Consider the following 26,620-nt stretch of genomic DNA (forward strand, 5'->3'; position numbering starts at 1 on the left):
GTACACTTACCATAAAATGTAGATGTTTGACTGCATTCACTGTTGCAATACATTTGGGTTATCTGCTTGCAGTAGCCCTCAGTCGGCCTAATTATCAAAGCCTTGGGTCCTGCGTTGGTTGCCAGCTCATCTTCCATGACGTCAGGTAGTCAGGGGTATAAAGCATGCAGCCGACGCCATTACATCAGTTTTTCTTGCCCCAGATGTCCAGTACCCCCCTTAATGGGAAGCAATTAAATATATATATATATATATATACACACACACACACACAATGTTATACTTCCAACAAAAAAGCAAATACACCTAAAAGCTTTTAAGTATAGTAAAGGAGAATAGAGGTATAGCCAAAAGAAGTCAGGGGGCTGGAGGGGAGGGTAACCAGGACTGCAACAGTGAATACACTCGAACATCTACATTTGCACACAACTGTACGATGTTCTTCGTGTTTCACTGCTGCAGTCATTACATTTGAGTAGATTCCCAAAGCTAAGGATGGGAGGAGGAATTTAGATAGCATTACGACCAGCTATAAGGCCCTGAAAGACTGCAGTGGCAAAGCCAGCTCTGGATTTAGAGAAAATTGGCAAATGGTTATGCTTGGTGAAAGTATGTACAGAACTCTAGGATGTATCTGGTAGGGACACCTCTGAGAAAGGGTGTACAGCTAGATGCAGCCCTGGTTGAATGGGGTCTAATCCCCTGTGGGATAGACTTTCCATGGTGCTTATAGCAGAAATGAATGCAATGGCCTATCCATTTAGAAATGGTTTGCTTTGAAATAGCCTTCCCCTCTGCCCCTGTAGCAAATGCCACCAGCAGTTGTTCATATTTCCTTTGAGGTTTAGTCCTGTCCAAGTAAAATCTAAGTTGTCTGTGCACATCTAAGGAGTGCAGTATCATTTCCCCTTTGTTCTGTGGATTAGAAAAAAAGGTTGGCAAATGAATGCACTGATTAAGAGCCACACTGGATACCACCTTCGGCATGAAAGAGGGATCGGCCCTAAGGGGCACCCTGTCCGCATGAAAGATGATGAAAGGCTCCACTGCCATAAGGGCCTGTAATTCAGATACCCTTCTTGCTGAAGTGATTGCTAAAAGAAAAGCTGTTTTCCAAGAAAGGAATTTTAACTCTGCAGTTGCAGCTTGCTCAAAAGGAGGAAGAGTGAGTTTTTCCAATACAAAGTTAGGTCCCAGGTTGGAGCTGGGGCTCTCCTGGGTGGTCTTAAGTTTTTGGCCCCTCTGAGGAACTGCTTGAGCAGTGGATGAGAAAAGAGGTGTGTGGTTCTGCGTTGTAATGAGCTGAAATAGCTGAGGTGTGAATTTTGATGGAGGAAAAGGAAAGGCCCTTGTAAAGCATCTCAGTTAAGTATTGAAGAATCGGAGGTAAATTAGGCACTACTGTGGCAATCCCTTGAGTTTGGTTCCAGGCACAGAATCTTTTCCATTTTTCAGCATAACATTTTCTAGTACTAGGCCTCCTTGCCTCCAAAATGACGTCCAACACTTGTTTGCTGAGGGATGGTAATGGAGAGATCAGATAATTAGCCAGGCTGCCTGATTCAGGGTTTGCAGCTGGGGGTGCAGAATCTGTCTCTCCTGCTGAGACAGCAGGGTAGGGGTCTGAGGTAGGTGCCATGGGGCCAGCTGTGACGCATTGCGCAAGAGGGGGTACCAGTGTTGGTGTGGCCAGTCTTGTGCAATCAATATCATCCTTGGTTTATCCTGTTTGATCTTTAGTAGGACTTTGGAGAGGAGAAGCAGAGGAGGAAAGGCATAAACTGATAGATTTTTCCAGCTGAAGGATAGAGCATCAACTTCCCAAGCTTGATTGTGAGGAGTACCTGTGCAGAATTTGTCCAATTGGTAGTTCTGGGGGGAGGCAAACAGGTCTATATCTGGGCTCCCCCATTTGTTGATCAACATTTTGAAAGTCTGTGGTTCCAGTCTCCACTCGTGTGGGTCCGCGAGATTTCTGCTTAGTTCGTCTGCCAGTGTATTTAGTTTTCCTGGCATGAATTGAGCCTGTAGATGCACTTTGTAGCTCAAGGCTGTGTTTCACAGAGCCATGGCTAGTCTGCAGAGGGGGTAAGAATGGGTACCCCCTGCTTGTTTATGTACCACATAACAGTGGTGTTTGTCTGTCTTTACAATTAATTGTCCTGGAAGAATGTGGTCCTTGAAGGCTGTCAGAGCATTCTGTACAGCTAACATTTCTTTTTGATTGATATGCAGGAGCATTTGACTTGGGTTCCATTTGCTCTGAATGCACTTCCCTGCCAGGTGAGCCCCCCATGCATAGTCGGATGCGTCTGTTGTTAGGGTTTGGGCGGCAGAGGGTAGACTGAATGGTAGTCCCTTGTTTTGGTGGCAGGCCTCTGCCCACCAAAGGAATTCTAACCGTAGGCAAGGTATGATAGGAATCATTGCTTCTAGATCCTGAGAATGTTGACACCATAGGCTTTTTAGATACCATTGTAGTTTCCTCATACGCAGTCTTGCACATGGAATTAGTAGAATGCACGAGGCCATAAACCCCAACGTTTGCAGATAGCAGGGTTTTTGTGGCCACTAGTTTGAAGTAAGTTGTCAAATGAATTTGTTTCGCTGGCGTGAGGAAAGCCATCTGGGAAGTTGTGCTCAAGCTTGCTCCCAGGAATATAATTTGTTGACAGGATAGCAGATATGATTTCTTTTCATTTATGGTGTACCCCAGACAAGTTAACACCCTTTGTACAAATGCCAGATGATTCAGAAGTATGTCCTGGTTTTTCTGCCTGAATTAGACAACTGTCCAGGTATGGGTATATTTGAATATTTCTTTGCCTGCAAAATGCAATGACTGGAGCTAGGCACTTTGTGAATACCCTGGGTGCAGTAGATAAGCCAAAGGGCAGTGCAGAGAACTGATAGTGCACGCAGCCTGCTTTGAAGTGTAGGTATTTTCTGCAAGATTCCCTGATTGGGATGTGCAGGTAGGCTTCCTTTAAATCCAGTGTTGTCAACCAGGCATCTTTGCCTATCATGGGAAGCAGCTGGTGAAGAGTTAGCATCTTGAATTTTGAAATCACCAAAAAGGTGTTTAAGATAGACAGATCCAGGATAGGGCGCCATGAGTTGTCAGGTCCAGGATAGGATGCCATGAGTTGTCTTTTCTGGGTACCAGGAAAAGTCTTGAGTAGAAACCTTGTCCCTTTTCCTCTTCTAGTACAGTCTGAATAGCCTTTAATCTTAAGAGAGAGAGAGAGTACTTGCTTTTGAGCCTCTGCCCACTAATTTGGGGGTAGATTAGGCCAACCATTTGGGTTGGTAACGTGTGGAAATGAAATTTGTATCCTTGGGAAACTATGTTTAAAACCCATTTGCCCTGGATAACGAGTTACCAATTTTTTGCTTGTAGGGCAATCTTTCCCCCTAAAGGAGCAGTCAGTTGAGAAGTGCTTGGAAGTTTTAAAGTTAAGTCATTGAGACAGCTTACCATACGGGGGAGTCTTACTACTCCCTTATTTGGAAGTAGGAGCCCCCCCACTTCTTAGACCTGTGCGTACCCTGGGACTGAAGCATGGGTGTTCTGCAGGTTCCGAGTTTGAACTGAGAAGGCCTGGAAGAGGCAGGAAAGGACCAATTATTCGAGGGCCAATGCCTACTAAATCTAGGAGGTTGCACTTGTAAGAAATCTTTAACAGTTTGCATAGATTTAGCTTTTTCCTCCATCTTTTTAAGAACTACTTCTGCTTTGTCGCCAAATAGGCGGTCCTGATTTAAGGGAGCATAAAGCAATTTAGTTTTAACATGATCTGGCAAAGATTGCTCCTTAAGCCAAGCATGCCTCCTAAGTACAGACCCTGTGACAGCAGCCCTGCAAGATGCCTCTACTGAACCAAAACCACATCGCAAAGTATGTTTTCCAACCTGATCAGCAGAATGCATTAAATCCTGTAAATCCTTATTTTTAGCACAATCAGGAATCAACATCATTTTCTTTTTAAGCAATCCAATAATATGCTGCTGATACTTTAACATATGAAACTGGCAATTTAAGGCGCTGATGGCCAAGGCTGCAGAGGTGTATACATTCTTACCCCATCTATCCAGGGCCCTGGATTCTCTATCAGTGGGGTTAGGATTTTTGGCAGTAGTAACCTTAATGGCCTTGGGTCCCTGTGAAATGGTCTCAGGATCCACAGTAGAATTTTTAAAAAGGAACTTGTGAGAATCAGGAACCCTGCAATATGTCATGTTTTCTGGGAGCAGGAGGTAAAGAGTCAGGGGCCAAGCTAGATTCCGAAAAGGCATTATCAACAATGTCCATTACAGGGGGGATAGCTAAAGGCCTGTGTTGGGGCAGGAGTAAGAAATCCCTACACCTCTTTTTAGAATCAGAGTAATCTTGGCTTTCCCAGCAAAAATGCTCCATAAGAGTATGCAAGGTTTCACCAAAAGAGAAATCCTCTGGAGGGCAAGCAGAGGGAATAGAGTCCTCAGCATCAGAATCCTCATAGGTAGATAAGGGTAAATCCTGGTTATCAGAGGAAATAAGAAGTTATGTACTCACCATAACGTTCCATCTGAGTAGGTACCTTCATTTGTCTGCAACCTTTGGGATACAGATCCGATCTCGGATCCGAGCCGGCAACTTCTACCACAGCATAGATCCGAGCTCCTAGCTCCTCCCTTTACCCATAATCCCCTGCCAACCCTAACTGACCTCAGATCAAGTTTGCCTGATACAACCATAGTTACTGTGCCCCAGAAGGGGCTTATCTAAGACAGATCCTATAGGTCAGGAGGAAGGGGGGGGGGATGGTTGCAGACAAATGAAGATACCTACTCAGATGGAACGTTATGGTGAGTACAAAACTTCTTAATCTGAAGTAGGAACTTCATTTGTCAGCAACCTTTGGGACAGAGTCCCCAGCTACCCGAATCCTGGGTGGCTTTTATGGAAGAATATTCCGGAGCACTGCAGAGCCAAAGGACGCCCTACCTCTGGAGACAACATCCAGTTTGTAATGGCTGATAAAGGTATGAGTTGAGGCCCAAGTGGCTACGGAACAAATATCATCTAATGGAACCCTAGATTTAAAAGCCGACGAAGTAGCGACAGCCCTAGTAGAATGAGCTCGGACTCCCTGAGGTGCAGGCCTTCCCCAACTTTGATACGCCAAGAGGATACAACTAGTGATCCACCGTGACAGTGTAACCTTAGAGATTGACTTGCCTAAACTTGTTTTGGCAAAGGAGACAAACAAATGGTCAGATTGTCTATGACCAGCAGTTCGATGAATATAAAAGCGTAATTGTCTGTGCACATCAAAGGAATGCAGCTTATACTCTCCTTTGTTCTGGTAATTGGGAAAGAACACAGGAAGATTAATAGAATGATTAATATTAGCTTCCCAAGATACCTTAGGCAGAAAGGACAGATTGATCCTGAGGTAAACTCTATCCTGATGGAAGGCTAAGTACGGCGGTTTAACACACAGAGCCTGAAGCTCAGAGACCCTTTTAGCTGAAGTAATGGCCACCAAGAAGGCTGTCTTCCAAGAGAGGTATTTGAGATCAACCGTAGCCGCCGGTTCGAAAGGGGGGCTTGTCAAGGCCTGAAAAACCAAAAATAAATCCCATGGGGGTACTACCTCCCTGACCGGGGGTCTGAGGAGGAAGGTACCCTTCAGGAAAGCTTTACAAAGCTTGGCAGTGATTAGAGGGCCCGATTCATGCCCTACATGATAATGCGAAATCGCTGCTAGTTGTACCTTGACTGTAGAGCAGCTAGCCCCTTGATGAAAAAGGGTAGTTAGAAAATCCAAAACTGACGTAAGAGGCACCGTGAAAAGATCTAAGTGATGGTGCTCTGCCCAAATGGAGAAACGTTTCCACTTACTTCGATAAACCCTTCTGGTGGAAGGTTTGTGTGCTGCTACTAGGATGGCTTTGACTGGTGAGGAGATTCCGGGAGTCCTTATCAGGAGTGGAACTGGAGCAACCAAGCAGTCAGCTTGAGGTTGACCAAGTTGGGGGTCGGAAAACCCAGAGGGTAAGTAATGAGATCCGGAAGGGGATCCAGAATCCAGGGTGGATGAATCAGATGAGACCACAGGTATGGTAACCACGTTTGATGAGGCCAGAATGGGGCAATGAGGATCATTTTGCTCCCCAGCCGATTGGCTTTCTGTAAGAGTTTTAGCATCATAGGCAATGGAGGGTAAGCGTAAAGGAGACTGGGAGGCCAAGCATGTACTAGAGAGTCTCTCGGGGACTCCCCCTTGGGGGGGGGGGATTAGAGCGAAGTAACTGTTGCATTTGGTATTTGAGGGAGAGGCAAAAAGATCGCAACAGGGTTGCCCCCATTGGGCAAATATTTGTTTCGCTACTAGAGGATTGAGAGACCATTTGTATGGGGTCAGAATAGAATGACTGAGCCCGTCTGCTAGGATGTTGGACCGCCCCGGAATGTGCGTTGCAATGAGAAAGCGGTTGGTGGATATCGCCCATTCCCACACTCTCATGGCCTCGCGACAAAGAGGATAAGACCTGGTTCCCCCCTGTTTGTTGATGTACCAGACAACTGACATGTTGTCCGTTTGTACTGCAATAGTCCTAATCGGAAGAAGACTGTGAAGTGCCTGCAACGTCAAAAGCACTGCCCTCATCTTTAGGACATTGATATGCAAGGAGGTCTCTGTGTCGTTCCACGTGCCTTGGACCGTTCTGCCTGAAAAATGCCCCCACCACCCCAGGCGAGAGGCGTCCGTGGTCCCTGTGGCGTCAGGGGAAGGCATCGAGAATGGTCGTCTCATCCGGAGACTCGGGGACTGAAGCCACCACAAGAGCGACCCTCTGCAAGCCCTGCTTAGGGGAATAGGATGGGACAGGGAGTTGCGAGACCGGGACCATTGTACCTGGAGGGTCCACTGCAGGACCCTCATATTTAGACGGGCTAGGGGCAGCAGAGGAATTGCTGCCACCATGGAGCCTAGAGCCCTCAGGATCAATTCCGCCAGTGGAGCAGGAAGTCGGAGAATGGCCTGAAACATGCAACCTCAGGCTCTGAAGCCGATCGGGAGTCAGGAAGGCAAGCATTAGTCTGGAATCCAATCTCGCCCCTATGAAATCTATTACCTGTGTAGGGACCAGAGAGGATTTGGCCATGTTGATAGTCAACCCTAGGCGTGGAGCAAGATTGAGGAAATAATCTCTGCCTGAACAGAGCAGATGCCTTGTTGGGGTGATGAGGAGCCAGTCGTCGAGGTACGGAAAGACCTGAATTCCCTGAAGCCTCAGGTGGGCCGCTATAACCACCAAGACTTTGGTGAATACCCTGGGGGCTGAGGTGAGACCGAAGGGGAGGGCCCTGAACTGAAAGTGACTGGCTCCCAGCCGGAAGCGGAGGAACCTCCTGGAGCGTCTGTCCACCAGAATGTGGTAGTACGTATCCTTGAGGTCTATCGAGCACATCCAGTCGTTCTCCCGTAATAGGGGGAGAATAGATTGTAGCTTGACCATTCAGAACTTTTCTTTGGGAACTGCCAGGTTCGAGAGAGAGGTCGAGAATTGACCTCAAGTCCCCCGTCTTTTTTGGTACCAGAAAGAACCTGGAGTAAAATCCCGATCCGAACTGATCTGGGGGGATGGGTTGGATGGCTCTTTTTTGCAAAAGCTGCTGAATTTCTGTAGCAGCCGCCTCCCTCTGATTGGGTGGTACGTCGGGGAGGCTTCTGGTTTTGGGGGTTACAATAAAGGGAATTAGGTAGCCTCTGGATATGATGCGAAGCACCCAGCGATCTGTTGTTATGGACTTCCACATTGCTAGGTGCTTCAAAAGACGCCCCCCCCCCCGACTGCCTCCAGAGTGGAGAAGCCGGGCAACCCCTCAGGGGTTCTGCGTGGGCCTCTCAGAGAAAGATTCTCTGGACCCAAAATTTCTGGGACCCCCTCTGCCTCTTGGGCGGCGTCCTCCCTGTCCTCCTCTGCCACGAGAGGACTGGTTGTCCGGAGCAGACTGGGACTGATGCAATTTATGGAACCACATCTTCTTCTGACCCTTTTGGTTCTTGGAAAAGGACCTCTGGGGAGCAGAGAAGTGGACTCCAACGGCAGACAACGTCTTCCTGTCTTTCTCGCTCTGGACTAAAGTGTCGCGAACGGTTTTGCCAAACAGTGCAGAACCATCAAAGGGGGCATTCACGAATGACGCCTTAAAGAGTTCCGAGAAGTCACAATGTCGGAGCCAGGCTTGGCGCCTCATTACCAGGCTGGCTCCGCCAGCTCTAGCGGCTCCTTCAGTGGCGTGAGACAAGAGCCGCATAGAGGTGTTGGAAACTGAACGTAGAGTAGACATACAGCTGCTTGTCCCCTTCCGACATGGACTCTGGGGGGGATGCAGCGTATTCTTTTATTAGATCTCGCTGCATCCGGATGACGTGTGCCATATAGTTCAGCACCCTCATGGAGAAGGTTGCTGAACTAAAGACCCGCTTCCCAAGGCGGTCCATTGCTCGAGACTCCTTACTCGGTGGGTGGACCGCAGAGCTCTCCTGAGCCAACTCTCTCTTGGTGGCCGCCGCCACCAACATGGCATCCACGGGGGGACCTCTGCTCCAGTGGGTTCTTTCAGCAGGGGGGCTCAGGATTCTATCCGGGCACTTGGGGACTGACTCTACAGTGTCCAGCTCCTTCCAAGCACTGGTGGAAATAAGGTCCACCAGGGGGTCGGGGGGAGGGGACACCCAAGAGGTAGATGGCCCTGCTTCGAACGCCTCTAGGAATACGGACTTAACAGAGGAAGCCTTGGGGGCAGACCACCCTCCCCTAATCCTGAGCATTTCCATGATGTCTCCAAAGGAGACATCCTCAGGGGGTGAACTTGGGGAGCCTTCCTCTTCATCTAAGTCCATATCTTCCGTAAGGGACTCGGGGGAGTCCACGTGCCTCCTCTTACACTTAGCTTTGTGAGGGACCTCCTCGGGGGGGCTGTCCGAGGAAGACTCGCCAGCAATGTCACATTCCAAAGGAACACCCAGAGACGCTGAAGCATGCTGCCCTAAAGGCCAGGTGACGGGAGCCCAGACCAGCTGAGAGGGAGTGCAGGGGGGAGCCGAAGCCAGGACCGGAGGTCCGGATGCACTCAACAGTGCCCTTCTCCACCACCGCAAAAGCCGAGGGGGAGCCACTCTCTATAGGATCCGAGAGTCGACTCCCACTCGGATCCGAAGCGGGGACCGGATCCGGGGCCGAGACCCTCGGATCCGAAGGACCCGTGTGCTCCAACTGGGACGGAGCCAAAGTCACACAGAAACCCTCTGATCCGAAGCTCAACCCACGGCTCCGAGAGGTCGGATCCGACAAGCTCGAGGGACCAGTCGGAGCCAAAGTAACCAGTACTGTCGGCTCCAACCCACCCCCGGATCCAACGCGGCTCGGCTCCGAATGCTCCGAACCCGGAAAGCGGGTCGGAGAAGGAGCGATTGGAGCAAAAAATGGGGTCGAGCTCCCCCCCGGAGGGGTGGGAGGCAAGAGCACTCCCATCTGCAGCTAGGCCTGGATGAACCTCCTCATCATCCGATCCATGTCTGCATCTGACATACTAAAGGTGGACCTCGACGAGGCCACCGAGGCAGACCTAGAGTGTCACCTCGATGACCTCGATGGGGACCGGGTCCCCTACTCCCCGGGTCCCGGTGAGAAACAAGGGGACTGGAGCCGAGGAGGAGGTGATCCAGAAGCTCTGGATCGAGAAGCCCGTTTGGTGGGCAGGGCCAAGGAGGAATCCTCGGCCCGCCGCTTATGGTGCTTCTCCTTCCGTTTGGCTTTCCCAGCCTCCCTCTCCTCTGGAGCCGAAGCGGGAGGTTGAGTCCCGGCGGGAGGTTGAGTCCCGACCGGAGGGAGGGAGACAGGGGTGGCTACCACCGAGGGCTGGGTAGCGACCACAGAAGTACCGGAGGCCGGAGCCGAATCCGGGGGCAAAAGGCCCGCCAGGATCAGCTTCGACCTCCGGTCCTTAAGTGCCCTGGGGTTGAATGCTGCGCAAATCGCGCATCCTGAAGAGAGGTGTTCAACCCCAAGGCACCTAACGCACCGGGTGTGGCCATCCGCCGGTGAAAGCTTATGTCCACACTCGGTGCATTTTGAAAAGATGGCTTTAGGGGCCTCCGACATGGTATACAGAAAAAACACACTCACTAGGCCCCTACACACACCACAAACACACACTACGAACCAGCGAGGGCAGGGAGGAAAAATTAAACACAAAAAGATATAATATAGGATACCTGAACACTCATACATACCCACACAAGAAAAAGGAAGAAAAAAAGCAAAGTTTTTCTCACAAAGTTTACTCTACTATCAGGAGCTCGAAATCCAGCTTGTAGCTTGAAGCGTGGCAAACTAGATCTGAGGTCAGTCAGGGTTGGCAGGGGATTACGGGTAAAGGGAGGAGCTAGGAGCTCGGATCTATGCTGTGGTAGAAGTTGCCAGCTTGGATCAGAGATCGGATCCGTATCCCAAAGGTTGCTGACAAATTAAGTTCCTACTTCAGATCAGAAATTTCAGAAACCTGGTCAACAATGTCCAGAGCAGGAGGGATAGCTAAAGGTCTGTGTTGGGGCAGGAGTAAGAAATCTCTAAGCCTCTTTTTAGAATCAGAGTAATCCTGGCTTTCCCAGTGAAAATACTCCCTAAGAGTATGCAAGGTTTCACCAAAAGAAAAATCCTCTGGGGGAGAAGCAGAGGGAATAGAATCCTCTGCATCAGAATCATGATAGGTAGATAAGGTAAATCCAGGTCATGAGAGGAGACAGAAACTTCAGAGTGCTGGTCAGAAGTATCATAAGCAAATTCAGTTCTAGGTCTCAGAGGGGGAAGGTTGGCTTCCCCTGATTAAAGTAATAAGGTCTTCAGCCATTCGTATCATTTGTTTTTTTAGGCATAGAGGCCTCATCCTGTGGTCTGGGCATCTGTTTCCTAGGCATGGTTCGAGTTTTAGACGTCGATTTAATAATGCAAGTCAGTAGGCCTGAATACACCCTCAGAAGCCTGTGTCTGCACAGCGGCTCCAGACCCATCCAAGGAAGCGACATCCGCAGGTTCCTCAGCTGAAGCATCTCGCCGCATCCCGGACTCCGAATGGGTCTCAGTAGAGGCCTGCGAATCTGTAGAAGCGGGTAACAGGGGCTGTAAAAGCGCCTCACTGAGTACCGGCAGACTGGCGAGTAGCTTAACAAAAGTGTCGTTGGCAGTTTTGGACCTATGCGGTCTGTCTCTGTCTTTATATTTGCATTTTTTCAGAAGGTTGGTAGTCGGATGGCTTACCGATGCCATGTCAGAATACGTAGAATGAGAGCGAAAGAACTGAGAGACAAAAATAGCCCAACAACGAATAGTTCAGGCATTGAACAAGGCACAAAACCGACAGCGAGGGATGTCGTGGTCTGGGCCTAAACAGGTGACACAGTAAGAATGAAAATTTCTGAGGTATTTGTTTTCCACAGGCAAGACAATTGTTAACTTTTTCTGACATCAGTTAGACCAAGAAAAAAGGATCCCCAATGGGGTATTTAGCATTTAGAAGGCTTCAGGTTTGAAACTCAAAAAACGAAAATTTCAGGTAGCTGCCAAACGGCACTTGTGAACTGCTTCTGCTTCGGGCTCCTGCGGGGCAGGAAAAGCTGATGTAATGGCATCGGCTGCATGTTTTATACCCCTGACGACCTGACATCATGGATGAGGTGACAGCATCTGACACAGAAATCCCAAGACTCTGGTATTTGGGCCGACTGAGGGCTGCCTGCAGGCAGATAACCCAAGTGTGATGACTACAACAGTGAAACACGAAGAACATCTTACCTTACACCAAGGAACAATTATGTGTGTGTGTGTGTGTGTGTGTGTGTGTGTGTGTGTGTGTGTGTGTGTGTACGTGTACATGTCCTATGACACCAGTTTCCTACTTTACACTCATTGCTTGTTGCAATAGGTTCTAGCCCCCTGCAAGAATTAAATGGATAAAGTGTATACTGAATTTGAATGAACAAGTGAATAAATAACTGTGGATGCAAATTAGTTTTATTCTTAGTCATTTTGCCTGTATTGTGTGAAAGAGCTGTTCTCGAAAGGATCTTGTCTTCCGTTTCCCCACCCAACTTGCTATCACAGAACTTGTCTGATAACTTTACAATGGCATCTGTAGGAAAAGGCTGCCATTTTATAACAAAGGGTAGTTTCAAACACAGTTTCACATAAAGAGTACATTGCAGCACAGAACCTACATATAAGAGAAAATCAAAGGCATCTTCTTTCAAGAGTTAAAATGAAGCATCAAGCTACAGGTATTTTATGAAATACCAGACGAAACAGATTTTAGCTTTCTCTATTCCACATTTTAACCATCATCAAAACTTTAACTATAAACCCCATTATTGTACTTTTATAGTTTTACTACAGTCTGCACATTACATTTATTAATGTTTTAACCAAAGACGCAGACAAAGAACAACGCAATGACCATCTGAAGATGATCAGTTCTGATACATATATTATTAGCTTAAACAGATTTATATTAGCCAGTTTAGAGCACTGAGTTCCTAGTGAGTTTTCCACATTAAAATTATGCAGTGAAAATGTCCGTCTTAGAACTGCAATATAAAGTATATGAAGAATCTGAAGAGATAATGGCACCACAGTTTGCGACTGACTGGTTATAAATACCTTTTCAGGAAAATGCACTGTTCTGTTCAGTACAATGCAAACACTACTTCAGAAAGAAATGCAAGACTCATTTAGCCACAGTTGCTAGCAGTGCCAGCCATGAGTATAGCATAGTTTAAAACTATAGCCTAGAGCTCTTGAGTGATCTATAAGACAAGTATCAGCAATTCATACAGCACATTTTATAAACAAGTATCTAACTCAGACACTTAAATAAGATGATGATTCGGTTATGCTGAAGGCACATGTTAGAATATTTTAATCATTTACCTACGACCTGCAGCCCACACATACAAATATACTAGAGAATCTTCATGCTGTCTGCTAAACTTTCAGGTTTTAGGTTTACATGCATGGACATTTGACTATCGGGAAAGTCTAACAAGGTAGGAACCCATTTTCAGTGGAGGCCTGGGGAGAAAAGCTCCAAAGTATTACAAAACATTTTAAGAATAATAATTTTAAAGTCTTTAAACATAATACAAAAAAATAAATACTGTTTAAATAATTATACCAAATTAGACAGAATATTAAAACATTGGTTAAGAATAGATATAGGTTATATGACAATGATTTAACATTAAATTTTAGACAGTTTATAGAGAAATTAAAGGTTAAGTTAGTATAATACCAAAAGGAAATGCAATACGAAGTGAGAGAAAAGCAGGCTTATGGTTTACTTAGAGAGAAAGCCAGGGGATGGAAACTGACAGAATTAAGGAAGTGAGTGAAGAAGGGAGAGTATGGAGATGTAAGGTATGAGAAAACCATATATTTAAAATTCCTAAAAATGGAGCACACACACAGAATTAGTAAACATAAAATGTAAACATGACATATGCCGAATATAAAATTAAAAAATATCACAGAAAAAAGCAACCAGAGAAAGATTAATAACCAACTAATAAATGCTTCCAGTGACTTCTATCTGCATAATATAACTTTAAGAACAAAGCATGTTAATACATTAACACCTCTCAATCTATACTTCTTTACATTCCAGAGCATTTTCTAACAAATCAAAGTACACCAAACACATGTGAATATCTTCTGAACAGTAATGATGATTATAAAATGGTACAGACACCAACATCATCAGCAAAAAGTCATCGTTACAGTCCTCTCAGTGCACTCACAGACTTATATTAACGCTATAATATTTTGTAATGTGCACAAACCCAGTATTATTGACTGCGGTGGTGGTGCTGCAGTAGCGTTGTCGCCTCACAATAAGACATTGTCCTGTTCGATTCTCAGCCAAAGCATCTTGTGTGTGGAGATATGCGTGAACGGGCGTACCTTTGTTGAAGGTTGTGCATCAGGGCTGGCAACTTGGCACATAAAAATCTACTGCCAATCATTAGTGGACCGGAATTCCGCTGTGGCGACCCCTAACCGGGAAAAGCCGAAAGACACAACAACAACAAACCCAGTATTATATTTTTCTCTAAAGTTTCGCAAACAACTTTTCGTGCCATGGAAAATGCACAATCTAGACAATGTCAGAGCACTTTTGACCTGGCAGACGTAAGCATTAAAGTAATGACAGGAAATTCTTTTCAGAATTCCTGTTTGTTGAGATTTATATATATATATATATATATATATATATATATATATATATATATATATATATATATCTATATATATAGTCTTTCGGCTTTTCCCAGTTAGGGGTCGCCACAGTGGAACTCCAGTCTGCTAATGATTGGCAGCGGATTTTTACAGTGCCGACTTGTCAGCCTGACGCCCAACCTTCAAAGAAGGTGCGCCCATTCATACACGCATCTACCTGCATGTCTTTAACATCACTCAACAGCAGGGAGGACATGCGGTCTCCACACAGTAGGCGCTCCAGCCAAGAATCGAATGGGAGAACCTCTTGCTGTGAGGTGACAATGCTAACCGCTGCACCATTTGTTGAGATATTTACAGAAATGTGAAAATATGTTTATTTGCTTAATAAATAAACAACACTGAATATCTTTCATGGTGTACAACTTAACAGTGTAAATAATGACAATTTTCTTTATCATCAAACGTTTCAACGGCAATACTTTGTAAGTCACTTGATTTTGGAAATATTAAAGTACACATGGAAATACTGCGTTTATCAATAAATACTAACAAATAAATACTAACAAAAAACTAGTAATATATCCAGCATATTCTGCTATACATGACCAAATGCTATGTTTTCCCATTCCCACTATATTTGACAAAATGCCCCTATATAGCTTTCTCAGTTATGAAAATATTAATAATATTCCTACTATCACTACATAATATGCTAGTTTAATGATTTTAGTGTCATTTTGTTACTTCAATGTTGCCCTTTCTGGTGTTATTTATAGTTAATTAAGTCACTTAGTTAATGAATCCAGACCCAAAAAAATGTCAGGATGTCACAAAGCGATATGGGTGTTACATGGAAGTATACAAAAAGGTTACAAAACTGCATAAAAATTTAAATCATTGTTATCTTGTATGCGCACACAGTAACTGTGGAAAGTATTAGCTTTTAACTTTATTAATAGATGAACCATTTATTATCAAATGAAGTGAGAGGGACTACTTAGATTTAAAAAAATACTTTGAGTATAAAAATAAATCTACATTAAATAAAGTGCAGCAGCAACCACTTACTATAAACTCATCTTGGTGTCAAAGGCCGAAAGCAGTAATATGAATATATTCTTAATTATATCAAAAACCTGAACAAGTACAGTTGTGAAATGACATGTTTTCAATAAGCAATCAAATGATCACCCAACTATAAGACACAACAAATGCACTTGCACAAAATATGGTAGAGGCTTAACATTAACAATAACAAAAAAGAAATGCCGGAACGCAACAGAGACAAGGGAGGCATTCCTTATATAGCTACAGACACAACAGCAGCTGCCACAAGTAAAATAAAAAGTAAAATTCGACAAACATTTACAAGTAAATATCAAAAAACCCACAAAAAACTTGGTATGCTATACTGCTATAATCGTTATATCTCTCCTTCCACTAGTCTCATACTAGCTAATACTCATCTCATCCCACACTTGGCTTCCCTGTACAGAGCCAAACCTTTCCTCACCCCACCCCACCTGGCTTTTAGGACCCACCATTGCCAGAATCTCAAAGCACTGTGATGGCTAGAGTATCCTACCCTTCTACAATTCAACCAGCTTACAGTAGCACGTAAAATACTCCATCAACCTGATTAACACCCCTGCCCTCAAAAATATTCTCACCCCTCATAGTGCCCCCAGGCCATTACGCTCAGTTGATAAACTATTGATACTGACCCAAAAACTCTGCAGGCAATGCTATATTTGCCAACTCAACCGGTAAAATCTGGAATCTACTCTCTACTAACTTTATCAAGGAAACTTCACTAGCCCTATTTAAAAGAGAACTCAAAAAATACCTCACATCTCATTGGCTGTGCTCTTGTTCTAAACCTGACTAAACTTCACTAATACATGTCTTGCTACCCAACCTGCTGTTTAGCCAAGTATCTATGCCTCATAGCATTTGAATGTCTAAGCATTGTGAATTATGAAATCTGATTGCACTCTATGTTCACATTTTCTGATACGTCTCTGCCAATCAGATGCAAGTCTGCACATTGTGTCTATTGATATCTGCCTGTATTCTTTGTCTATATTTTTTCTAAACATGTCTGCCTGAGTTTGTCACTCAGTGACGTATGTATGGTCTCTTCTCTGGTATGTGGAGCTTTTCTCCCCGGGCCTCCACTGAAAATAGACATATATCCAGCCTCCACTGAAAATAGACATATATCCAGTCGGATTATCCCGGTCAACAAATGTAAAATAAAATAAATGAATAAATCCCTCCTAAATGGTGCATTTATCCTCACCAACCTGCAATCCTCCCTCAAAACAAAACTCTCCTCATGCTATAACAAGATATCAAAATTTGCAGCAGGTCACAGAGCCATTTCTCACCATTGTAATTCTCTTCACCAACTAAACTGGCTTGAGCTACCCCACCTGTTCACTTATACCCAACTCATCCAAGCACACAAACTCATTTACAACCCCTCTCTTTGTCCCTTCCTAGCCACTACATTTGAAATTTATGAACCAGAACGACTTCTAAGATCTAATTCCCAAAAACTAATTAAATTGCACAAACCCACACGTCCAGTCGGGAATGACCTAATGTCCTTCTCTCTTGCACGCTTCTGGAATTCTCTACCATCTCCTATCCGCATCACCAGCAGTCTCTTCTCATTTAAAACCTTGCTACACTCGCACCTAATTTCACAGTGGAAGTGCTCCTGTTCCCATCCACCCTAATCCTTCTAATACCACTTCCTACTCTCCTAGAAATAAATACGCCATCACTGCCTCCTACAATTCCACAGCTCTATTGAACTATTTGACCAGCTACTTAACAGTTACCTTATGCTGCTACTTTTGTAAAAAAGTGTTTTTTTTTATTGCTGTTTTACAAACTATACTGATGTATTCTATCACTGTTAACCTTTTCTTACATTGACTTTGTATTCCTTTGAGATAATCTGTAATGCAAATGTGCAATGTGTACTATGTATTTGTATTTTTCTGGAGCTTTTCTCCCCAGGACTCCATTGAAAACAGGCTCCTTGTCCAACTAGAATATCCTGGCAAACAAACTGCAAATAAATAATAAAAAATAAATAAATAAAATAAAATAAAAAAGAAAACTTAAGTTCCATGGACCATCTGATTAAATCCCTATCAATCATGTTAAATAAACTATTTTCATATCAACACATCCCTGACCTACAGCAACCAGTTCACAAAGAAGGGAAGGAGGTCACATCACACCCCATATCATTTTAGGCTGAATAAAAGGGGGGGGGGGTTACATGGCACCCCAAATGATTTTAGGTTCATCAGCTTGACTGGTATTCTATGTAAAATCATGGTGAGACAGTCAACGAAGTGTATCCAAAACGGCAAAGAAGAATCTAATTCAGACAATTATGAAACAGTAGGAGTTTAAGGAGAAATCTTGTCTCTTTCATGGTGGCATTTGAATAACTAACCGAACTACCCCATATAAGAAAATAACTGAAAACATGGTAGTATTAAACATCAATCCACATACAACTCAATAGGCAAAATATCAGTTAATCAAGAAAATGTAGGTCAAGGTGGGGGGGGTGGCTACATAGCTGTCTCAACAGATGTTACCCATGATGTCCCATTTGGATCAGTACTGAATCCATTCTTTTCTAGATGTTTCTTCTCAGATAAAAAGATTTACAGGAAACGTTGAACTTCAGCTGGTATAAACATGCGACATAGTAACCAAGAAATTAAGTCAATAAATTGTTAGAGCCAAATCTTGGTATGAGGAACATCTATAATTGCTAAATAACAAGACCTCATTCTACAAACATCTCAGTTATCAGAAAAAAAAAGCCAGGCAAAGGTCGGAGGCTCCATAACTAGGGAACAACTCAGTAAATGACCCTAAGTTCATGGCAGAGTTGCAAAATAATTTTTTAATTTCTGATGCAAGCAAATATCATTATGGTATGTTTCTGGATGTCAACTGTCCATTGATTGCTGAAGAACTTGTTAAGAAGTCTCTTTAGAAGTACGAAACCATACACATTTTCAGCAAAGTTTACATGTAAAGAGGAAGAACTACTTGGATCCACTTCCAAAATTTTTCTGTACAACTTTAAAGCTTGGGGAAGAGCTAGTCATTCCCATTTATCAATTTATTCATTGCCTTGCTAAAGGGAAGGAGGTGTTCTTATAACTTGGTCTGCAAATATGTCTCTTATTCACAAAGTAAGTAGGACATGCATTGTATAAAATTACCATCCCATAAGATTTCTTTAATGTTAGGTAAATGGCTAGAAAGGTACTTGCTGTCATTACTCCAGTTTGACAAATCATATGATCTGGAATGTTAGGTTATACAACATGATATAATGACTTATTTTACTCGGTCATCGGTCAGTTTTGTACTTGATCAGAACTTAAGCATCTCCGTAGTTTACTTAGATCTTGCTAAAGACTTTGCCACCATCCCACGCAATGTAATTATGCAGGGTCTTCTGCATCACAGTACAAACTTGTATATAGTTAAGAGAGGATAACACTTGGTTATCAGAATGCAGATCGCCTTCAGGGTGGACTGTAGTGTGCACAAGAATCCTGCAGAGCTCAGTACTCAGACCTATATTACTTAATATTGTATCTTCCTTTCTACCAGTCAGTGGTGAGAACTCTATCAAAATATGTTGATAATTTAAAAACTGTGACTATCATAACTAAAAAGGATGACATAAAATTTTTGAAACTCTACCTGTGCCATGTCAAATCATGGATGGAGGATAACTGTTTCAACCTCAACTCTAGTAAGCGTAGAGCAATCTACTTTGCAGCCTACAGAGCTGACTGAAGTAATAAAATATGAAAAAAAAATATCAAGGCTGCGTATAATATTAAAGAATCCAGGGTTTATATAAATAAGTTGTCTTTTAAGGTTAAAGCCAGTGTAGAAAGATCAGACAATAACCACTACAGGCCAAATCTTTAAACCAGTGTCATGGAAATATTCCTCCATCTTATTAGGAATGCAAATATCAGGGCTATTATTGAACAGGTTATCTTCTTCTCTTATAGTGACGACTGTTGTATTATCACTTTACAACATACAAGTACATTAACAGAATCATCATCAACCTTCTTTCCCATTTTTATAGTCAACTGTCACCACCTCTCTCTATTCAATGCTGCTCTCCTACCTTCTTCGGCAATCGTGTCCAACTGTCACAGGTCGTCCCTCAAAATCCATCTATCTTTGTTGGAGACCCTGGTTTCCTCTTGCCTTATTATTGTCTCTCCGAAATAGTCTTTACCAGATTGTCTTCTGCTTTTCTGCATATGAATCCAAACCACTGTAATCTGTGGTTTACATGACAATACCTTCATCTAAAAAACTGTGATACTTTGACTGCTTAAATGCTCGAACTATATTCTGTAATGTACAGACATATTAGGCTCAAACTGTTCTTTGGCTTTTAAGCTATTCACGATCCTATTTAAGGCTGCTGCTGGAATCAGAGCTATATGAAAAGGGAAGAATACGTATGGATAACAACTGCCCTTTTCATTTACCAGTAGCTAAAAAGGATGAGAAAGCTTTTCCTCGCTCTCTTTATATATATATATATATATATATATATATATATATATATATATATATATATATATATAGATATATAGGTCTATATTGGATGATCTCTATATATATATATATATATGGATATATATATATATATATTTAAATATATATATATATATATCTATATGGGTCTATATTGGATGATCGATTTTTCGGAAACTTGAAAAAATTATCAAAGAGACCTTATGATCAAGTTTCCAAAAAGCTCAATCAAAAAAAACACAAAGATCTATCTTTTTTTTTTTTTTTTTTTTTACATTTTTGCAGGAGAAGTCCCCCCCCCCCCCCCCACACACACACCACCTGCAAATTATATACGCGAACTCCAAGATTGCACTACAGTGAGGAAGAGAGTAAATTTTCCAGTCCTCGCTGGATGGCAATCTCCATTCAAAAGCTTCGGGTTTCCAAAAATTCGACCATATGGTCTCAACCTTATGGAGTTCGAGTTTCTGAAAACTCTATAAACTGATAGGGACCCATATATATCAATATATTGCATCTTGGAATAAACTTTCCCCATCTACTAGGAGTTCAAACAGGTTAGATCTGAGGTCATTTCTACTAATGTGTTGAGTAACTTTTCCAAGCTGGCCATTAGGCCTGAACACAGTGTACTATGAAACTATGAAATGCGCTGTGGATGGATAACCAAATACCTGAAGAATCCAAACTCAGTAACAACTATTTCAGTACAAGATGAAGTTTTCCAAGGTGATCTCCAAAATAAGAAAAAAACTGCAGGAAGTACAGCATCAATGAGCTCATTTTTAACACTGATAAATTTAGCATCTGTAGAATTGTGCCTACTTGTACATACAAGTGCTGATTAAAATGGTCCTGTTTGCTATAGCCTGCAGTGGGACAGCATTTTGAACAGTAGTACTGCATGTTGTACTAGCTCTTGTTTTTGGCTTTGGACATTGTATCAGATGCAACACAAACCTCCCTCCACCTAATTAATTCACATTTTCTTTGGTTCCATTACAACAAAGCTGTTTAGCCACCTCTGCAGACTTGGCTTTATTCTGGCATACTAGCAGAAGCCAAATCATTTCAGAAAACTTATACCTCTTGTATAATGCCAAGGCAGTCAGTCCAGAATCATACAAGACAAGCAAATGAAGACATGCAGAATTAGTGCAGGAAACGCCACAGTGATGTCACTTACAGGCATAGTGCTGCTCTCAGTTTAAAACTTATAACATGTAATGGTACTTGGTCAAATGCGTCTGTCCAAAATTTTGCCGTATATCAACTATCTGATAAATATGGCTTGGGGAAGGGGCAAAGTACGGTAACATGAAAGAAGGAATGGTCAGCATATGGAAATGCAACACAGTATAGCATGAATGTGTGATACAAATGGTATTCCAAAATACTATAGGATAAAAAACAAAGACTTTAAAGCAAGCAGCTACAAATGCAAACTGAGAAGTATCAGCAATAGTACTTCTGTCATGAAGATTCTAGAAAAACAAATAAGCATGCCAGCTTGGTATTGATTTAACTGTTTACTTGGGCCACAGAGTCATAAAATGAAGCCAGAGGTACCACAGCTGGAAAGTATTAAGAGGAGGGGAAATGGATTCAATTACTTGACCTACTGTGCCAATGACAGCCATCAACTTCCCTATACTGACAGAACAGCAGTCAGTCTCCCAAAGCCATTCAGTAACCTCTGTGTAGTAATGGAACACGGTCAGTACCTTTAGATGCTCCTATTCTTGCTTTCTTTGTAGGGAACCTGGTATATTACTGTAATCATGCAGCCAACGTTGTAAGAAGAAGAACATTCAAATTCAACTAATGTAACTACATCTAAGGCTGGAACGGTCAAGTGTGTTACGCACACAGTGAACTGCAGTGCTGTCCCATGATGGACAGTGTCTCTACAACCCTCTGATCCCACTCCGCTATCAGTGCTAAAGACAGCCATGGGGCAGGTTTCAGAAAAATTGCTCAGTATGACAACCTGCTGTGACCTGTGTGCTCAAACTTAAGGTTAAAAGAGAATACTGGTGAACTACAGAAATCAAGTGCACTGAATGCACTGCGGTACCCCACTTAGAATTCTGTGTAATGGCATTTTACATGAAAAAAAGGCAGCAGCATTTACTTTGAAAACTGAACTATACCTAGTTTTTATTATTTTACTTGAAAGTCTGCCAACCCAAAATGAATCCCGCACCAGACTTTCAGGTCTTCTTGTCAGTTCTTCTGAGTCTCCTTCTGTCCCTAAACTCCAACCTGGATAGCCCAATTCTGTTATTAGTGAGGTCTTTGCACCATCAACTAATAGGGAGGACCATTTCTTCAAGTGCCCCATGCTATATTACAGTGTGATATCACCATATTCCAGAACCCTTCTAATGCACCCACACATTCAGTGGGCTTTCATTTGTGGGGCCCTGCATCTCTGACCACCTACAAACCTAGGGTATCACAGCACAGCTGCAAAGACCCCCCCCCATAAAAAAGGCAACAAATCATTTTATCTTTCCCCCTCCTTTCTTGTTCAAGTCATTTTTACTGCTGGTCTATGCTCTTTCCTGAACATAGATCACTGCTGTCATGTATGGATACCTTGCCTTGGTGTCAATTTCTAATGTCATAATGAAAGATGATTTTTTGATGACACAATTAAAAAAAATCTGTGCCTTTTTCAGATACAAAGAGTAACGTCACTATTTTCTGTTCTTTAAGCATGTTCTTCATTTTGTGCATGTGACTAGTAAGACCTTTGGTTAACTGTTGAGGTCAGGATTTGCTGTTACTCCCACAGACAGATTTCAAGTCTGATCACTTCTTATTAATGACAAATTCATTTTTTTTTAAAACTACAGTGCACCAGTATATACTGTAGAATGTACCAAGCATCTGCAGCATTGGCATTTTCTGCTGTACAGCAACAACATACTCATGAATTTCTTTTCTTTCTAACCACTGGGTGTGATAAATGATTATTTCCCTAATCCATCCCAGATGCTTACCAAGCTTTTCAGATGTTCGCAGAAAGATCATGTCAGCAGGAACTCTCTGGTTCTACGAAAAAAAAAAAAACAATGTTAATTGTGAAGTATGTTAATGTAAACTATTGATGAAACACAGTCAGTAATATACAGTACGACATCAGTATTTTCTAACTTTTCATCTGAACTCCAGATACTGAGATAAGTGATGTACATGGTGAAAAATAAAAATGCAGATGTGCTTGTATTTGCAGCACATAATAATATGCTTAGTTTCTGTAGGGCTCTGACCACTCACCAGGGGAGCTCATTAGTAAGAAACAGTGAGCAGATGGGCTTAAACAGGGGGTCATTCATGCATGTAAATATACTAAGTACAGGGTCAAGGGGAAGATGGTTTAAAACTATGGAAAAGGAGAAAGACAAGCAATGCCACACTGGATTAGATTCACTGTTATCTTCTACTCTTTTCCACATTTTTATCAGGTGAGAACTTCCCACAAACCCACCATTTCTTATCACACTCAGTTCTTCCACAACAACATCCCTTAAGGAGATCTGTTTTTCCACATTGCAAGACCTAATCTGATTGTGGGTAACACATCTGCGTCATAAATGCTTCACTGTTTCTGTTACCTAGTTTCTTTCCCAGCTCAGTTAAGCTGTAACCTTCCTTTAACTGATACAAACAGGGGTCTGGTCAGACTATGGAGGGCACTGGAACAGTAAAGAAATGCTACAAAGACATAGCTGCACTCCACTGAAACAATTATGCCACCTTGGCCCATGTTAACCATGATGACCCAAGTATCACCTCTGTCAAGCTGCATCATACTGTACCATCCCCAGTGTACAAACTCTATACTCCCAAGCCTTCCCAGGCAAACACATGGTAAGCATGTGGTACACCAGCCTCACCTGTGTTCTTCTAGGATTAGCCAAGTCATCATGAAGTCCACATTATCTCATCCCCCACTGTACATGCAGTACACTGCTACACTACAGCACATCAATCAACCCGCCCATGATGATAACCCTTGTATACTGCAGTATACATTACATACATGTTGTGTGGGTAGTGTACATGGCCATCTCTCTTCCACTGCAATTTATGATAATATCACTACTGTGTGTAATGCTGTGCAGCATACTACACACCCACATGTAAGATATCATATCACACCATCCAAAGTGTGTTTGTTACAGCACAAATCCCTGCACCTGATGTGCTGCAGTAAGGTACAGCACCCTTGCTGCGTATATAGTGCATATCACTGATCCTGATGTGTTGCACTATAAAAATCACACCCTACCCATCCAGTATGTACAGCATACTATACTACCACACTGTGTTGCCCTCCTATGACATACTGTTATTTGCAGTGTGCACTACAAGATACTTTCAAGACTCATTGATCAAAGTACTGTGACTTTACACTACACACATTTGTCCTGTTTTCTGAAAACAGAGCCAAAACCTTGTTTTCATGTCTGCTATACTCAATATAAGGCCGCACGTTTGTGCTAAATGATGGATGACACAAATTAATTTATAGCCTATTTTCAAAAAGGTCTCATTTCCTTTAACAGGTCACATTTCTCTGGGACACTAATAAGTGACTTTTATACTATCTTAGACACTATATTCTTATTTTATTCAGCTGTTGTGTAAAGCTACCAAAAGACTTAAAATGACATATGACCTGCTATTTGACTGGCACATTTAGAGACTGCTGCTTGAATCCTACAGCAACCAAATGCAAAAAAAGTTTCCAGCATCACTATACTCCCATGTCAATTGGCACTTGAAGAAAGCAATTTGGCTTACCCGATCTATCCTGGTCAAGTGATTTCCCTTCCCATAAAATCCTAAAATCAACAGCATAATGCTGACAGCAGCAAAAGAGCAAGTCATCCATTCTCAACATCCATTTCCTAATTCCATACCACCATACACATAACCACTTCATTGTCTGGTCCATCAGTAACCGAATAAAATACATATTCACTTTTTATTTACTCCATTTGTTAACCAGGATAGTCTGACTGGGCAGGTTGCCTCTTTTATACAGAGTCCCAGAAAGAAAAGCTCCACAAAAATACCTAACAGAAAAATAAATGATGCAGACACATGGATTGTACAATAGAAATCCTAAGCAGTATATACTATAAAAGGCAGAACAACATAAAAAATATATTTATTCAGAAACAACCCAAGTTATTATTAGGTACATGCAGCATCATAAAAAAGCATATTAGTAATGCACTTTTGAATGAACTTGCATACTTAAAATAAGTGTCAGAATGTATTTATTTGCCCATTTGTTAACTGTGCACAGATGTCCTCAAGCCTGCACACCCTTTTCAAGGTTATTCTAAAGTGCAATACATGTTCAGAAAAAGAAAAAATAAACATGCAAATATGGAGCAAACATGCAGTCTCCAGAAAGAATACCCAAACAAAGACTAAACTCTGGGACCTTGAGTTTTAAGGTGGCAGAATTGACTATGAAATTACCCAACTTTACCTTAATGAACTTCATAGAAATGTCAAGTATGGGGATCATTATAACTAAGTCCTGGGGGTGTACTCTATTTAATTAATTATGTTAATGTTATTAATTAATACATCTGAAATGATATAATCCGAGTCAAATGGAAGGCAGAAAGGGAAGCTGTGTTATGCTCAATTTAAACAATATATTTTTGCATACAGTACTGCAACTCTGAGCATGTGTAGGACAGAAACAAGTCTGGTTATTTTACCTATTAGTGCCAACCTGTGAAACTGTGTAAAATGAGCTGCCTGCTGCACAGAACCTATTATGTCATGTCGTACACAGCCATGTGAAAAGGCAAATTACAAATACAAAAAAAGTGTTACCTTTTCTACAATAATGAGGTCTCCTACTTGTATGTTGCAGCTTTTTACTTTCATTGTTCCTGTAAAATTTAACCAAAGATTAAGACACGTGTCAGTGAGCTTGAGAATGACAACAAACTATACATCACGAGTGAGCAGAGAAGTAAATGAACTTAACTTCCATAAGCATGCTCTCATTCTTTTTTGTATAAAACTGAACCCCGATATCCGAGGCAATATCAGATGATTTCTGTGAATGCAATACATAAAACACCATGTCTGAAAATTAAGGAAATGACAAGAAAGTATAGACAGTGATAAAAATTTAGATTTGATGTTTCATTTAATCCAGATCATAAGTGTTTCTCACGACAATACACCCCATCTCTTATTTAAAAAAAGGGCTGTGTTCTGTTACACAGGCAAACCTGGGTAAGCGAAGTAAGTGGAGCCTATATGGCAAGTCTTAGTCAGGACCTCCCTGCTACCTTTAACAACAATAAGTCCATCAGCTCAGAAAGGAAGCAAGTGTATACACTAGTGATCACTTAAGCTTTATTACTTGTAGCACTTCATTACAATTTTACCAGGAAGCACTTCAATGCTGCTTTCCAAAATTAATGATAAATGTGGTTTTCATTCCTGCCCAGCCTGCTGTTTAATTGGGTGTTGCTCAGCAGTGCTCATTAACAACATGCTTGCTTTTTAAAATCAATAAATAAGCTTTCCATACTGTGTAGTTATTTTTATATCATGTTACAGCCTGCCCAACAACTACTGTGCAGTCCTCTTTAGTTATTCTGCTATTTCCTCTGTAATATTTATATGTCTCATTTCTTAAATGTCCAGATGGAAGAAA

At 42.3% G+C, this 26,620-nt stretch overlaps 1 protein-coding gene across 1 annotated transcript in view; it reads right to left on the reverse strand.

The window, feature by feature from the left end:
- Positions 1 to 26,620, reverse strand: part of ATP9A (ATPase phospholipid transporting 9A (putative)) — a 2,147,009-nt gene that overhangs the window by 1,537,359 nt on the left and 583,030 nt on the right. Inside the window, exons 5-6 of the mRNA XM_044090027.1 lie at positions 25,783 to 25,841; positions 22,920 to 22,971 (exon numbers count right to left, since the gene is read on the reverse strand). Of these exons, the coding sequence (XP_043945962.1) occupies positions 22,920 to 22,971; positions 25,783 to 25,841 (111 nt within the window). The remainder of the gene's footprint in view (positions 1 to 22,919; positions 22,972 to 25,782; positions 25,842 to 26,620) is intronic.

Source organism: Protopterus annectens, chromosome 12.part0, assembly GCF_019279795.1.
Source record: "Protopterus annectens isolate FY-2018-M chromosome 12.part0, PAN1.0, whole genome shotgun sequence".
Classification (NCBI taxonomy): Eukaryota; Metazoa; Chordata; order Ceratodontiformes; family Protopteridae; genus Protopterus; species Protopterus annectens.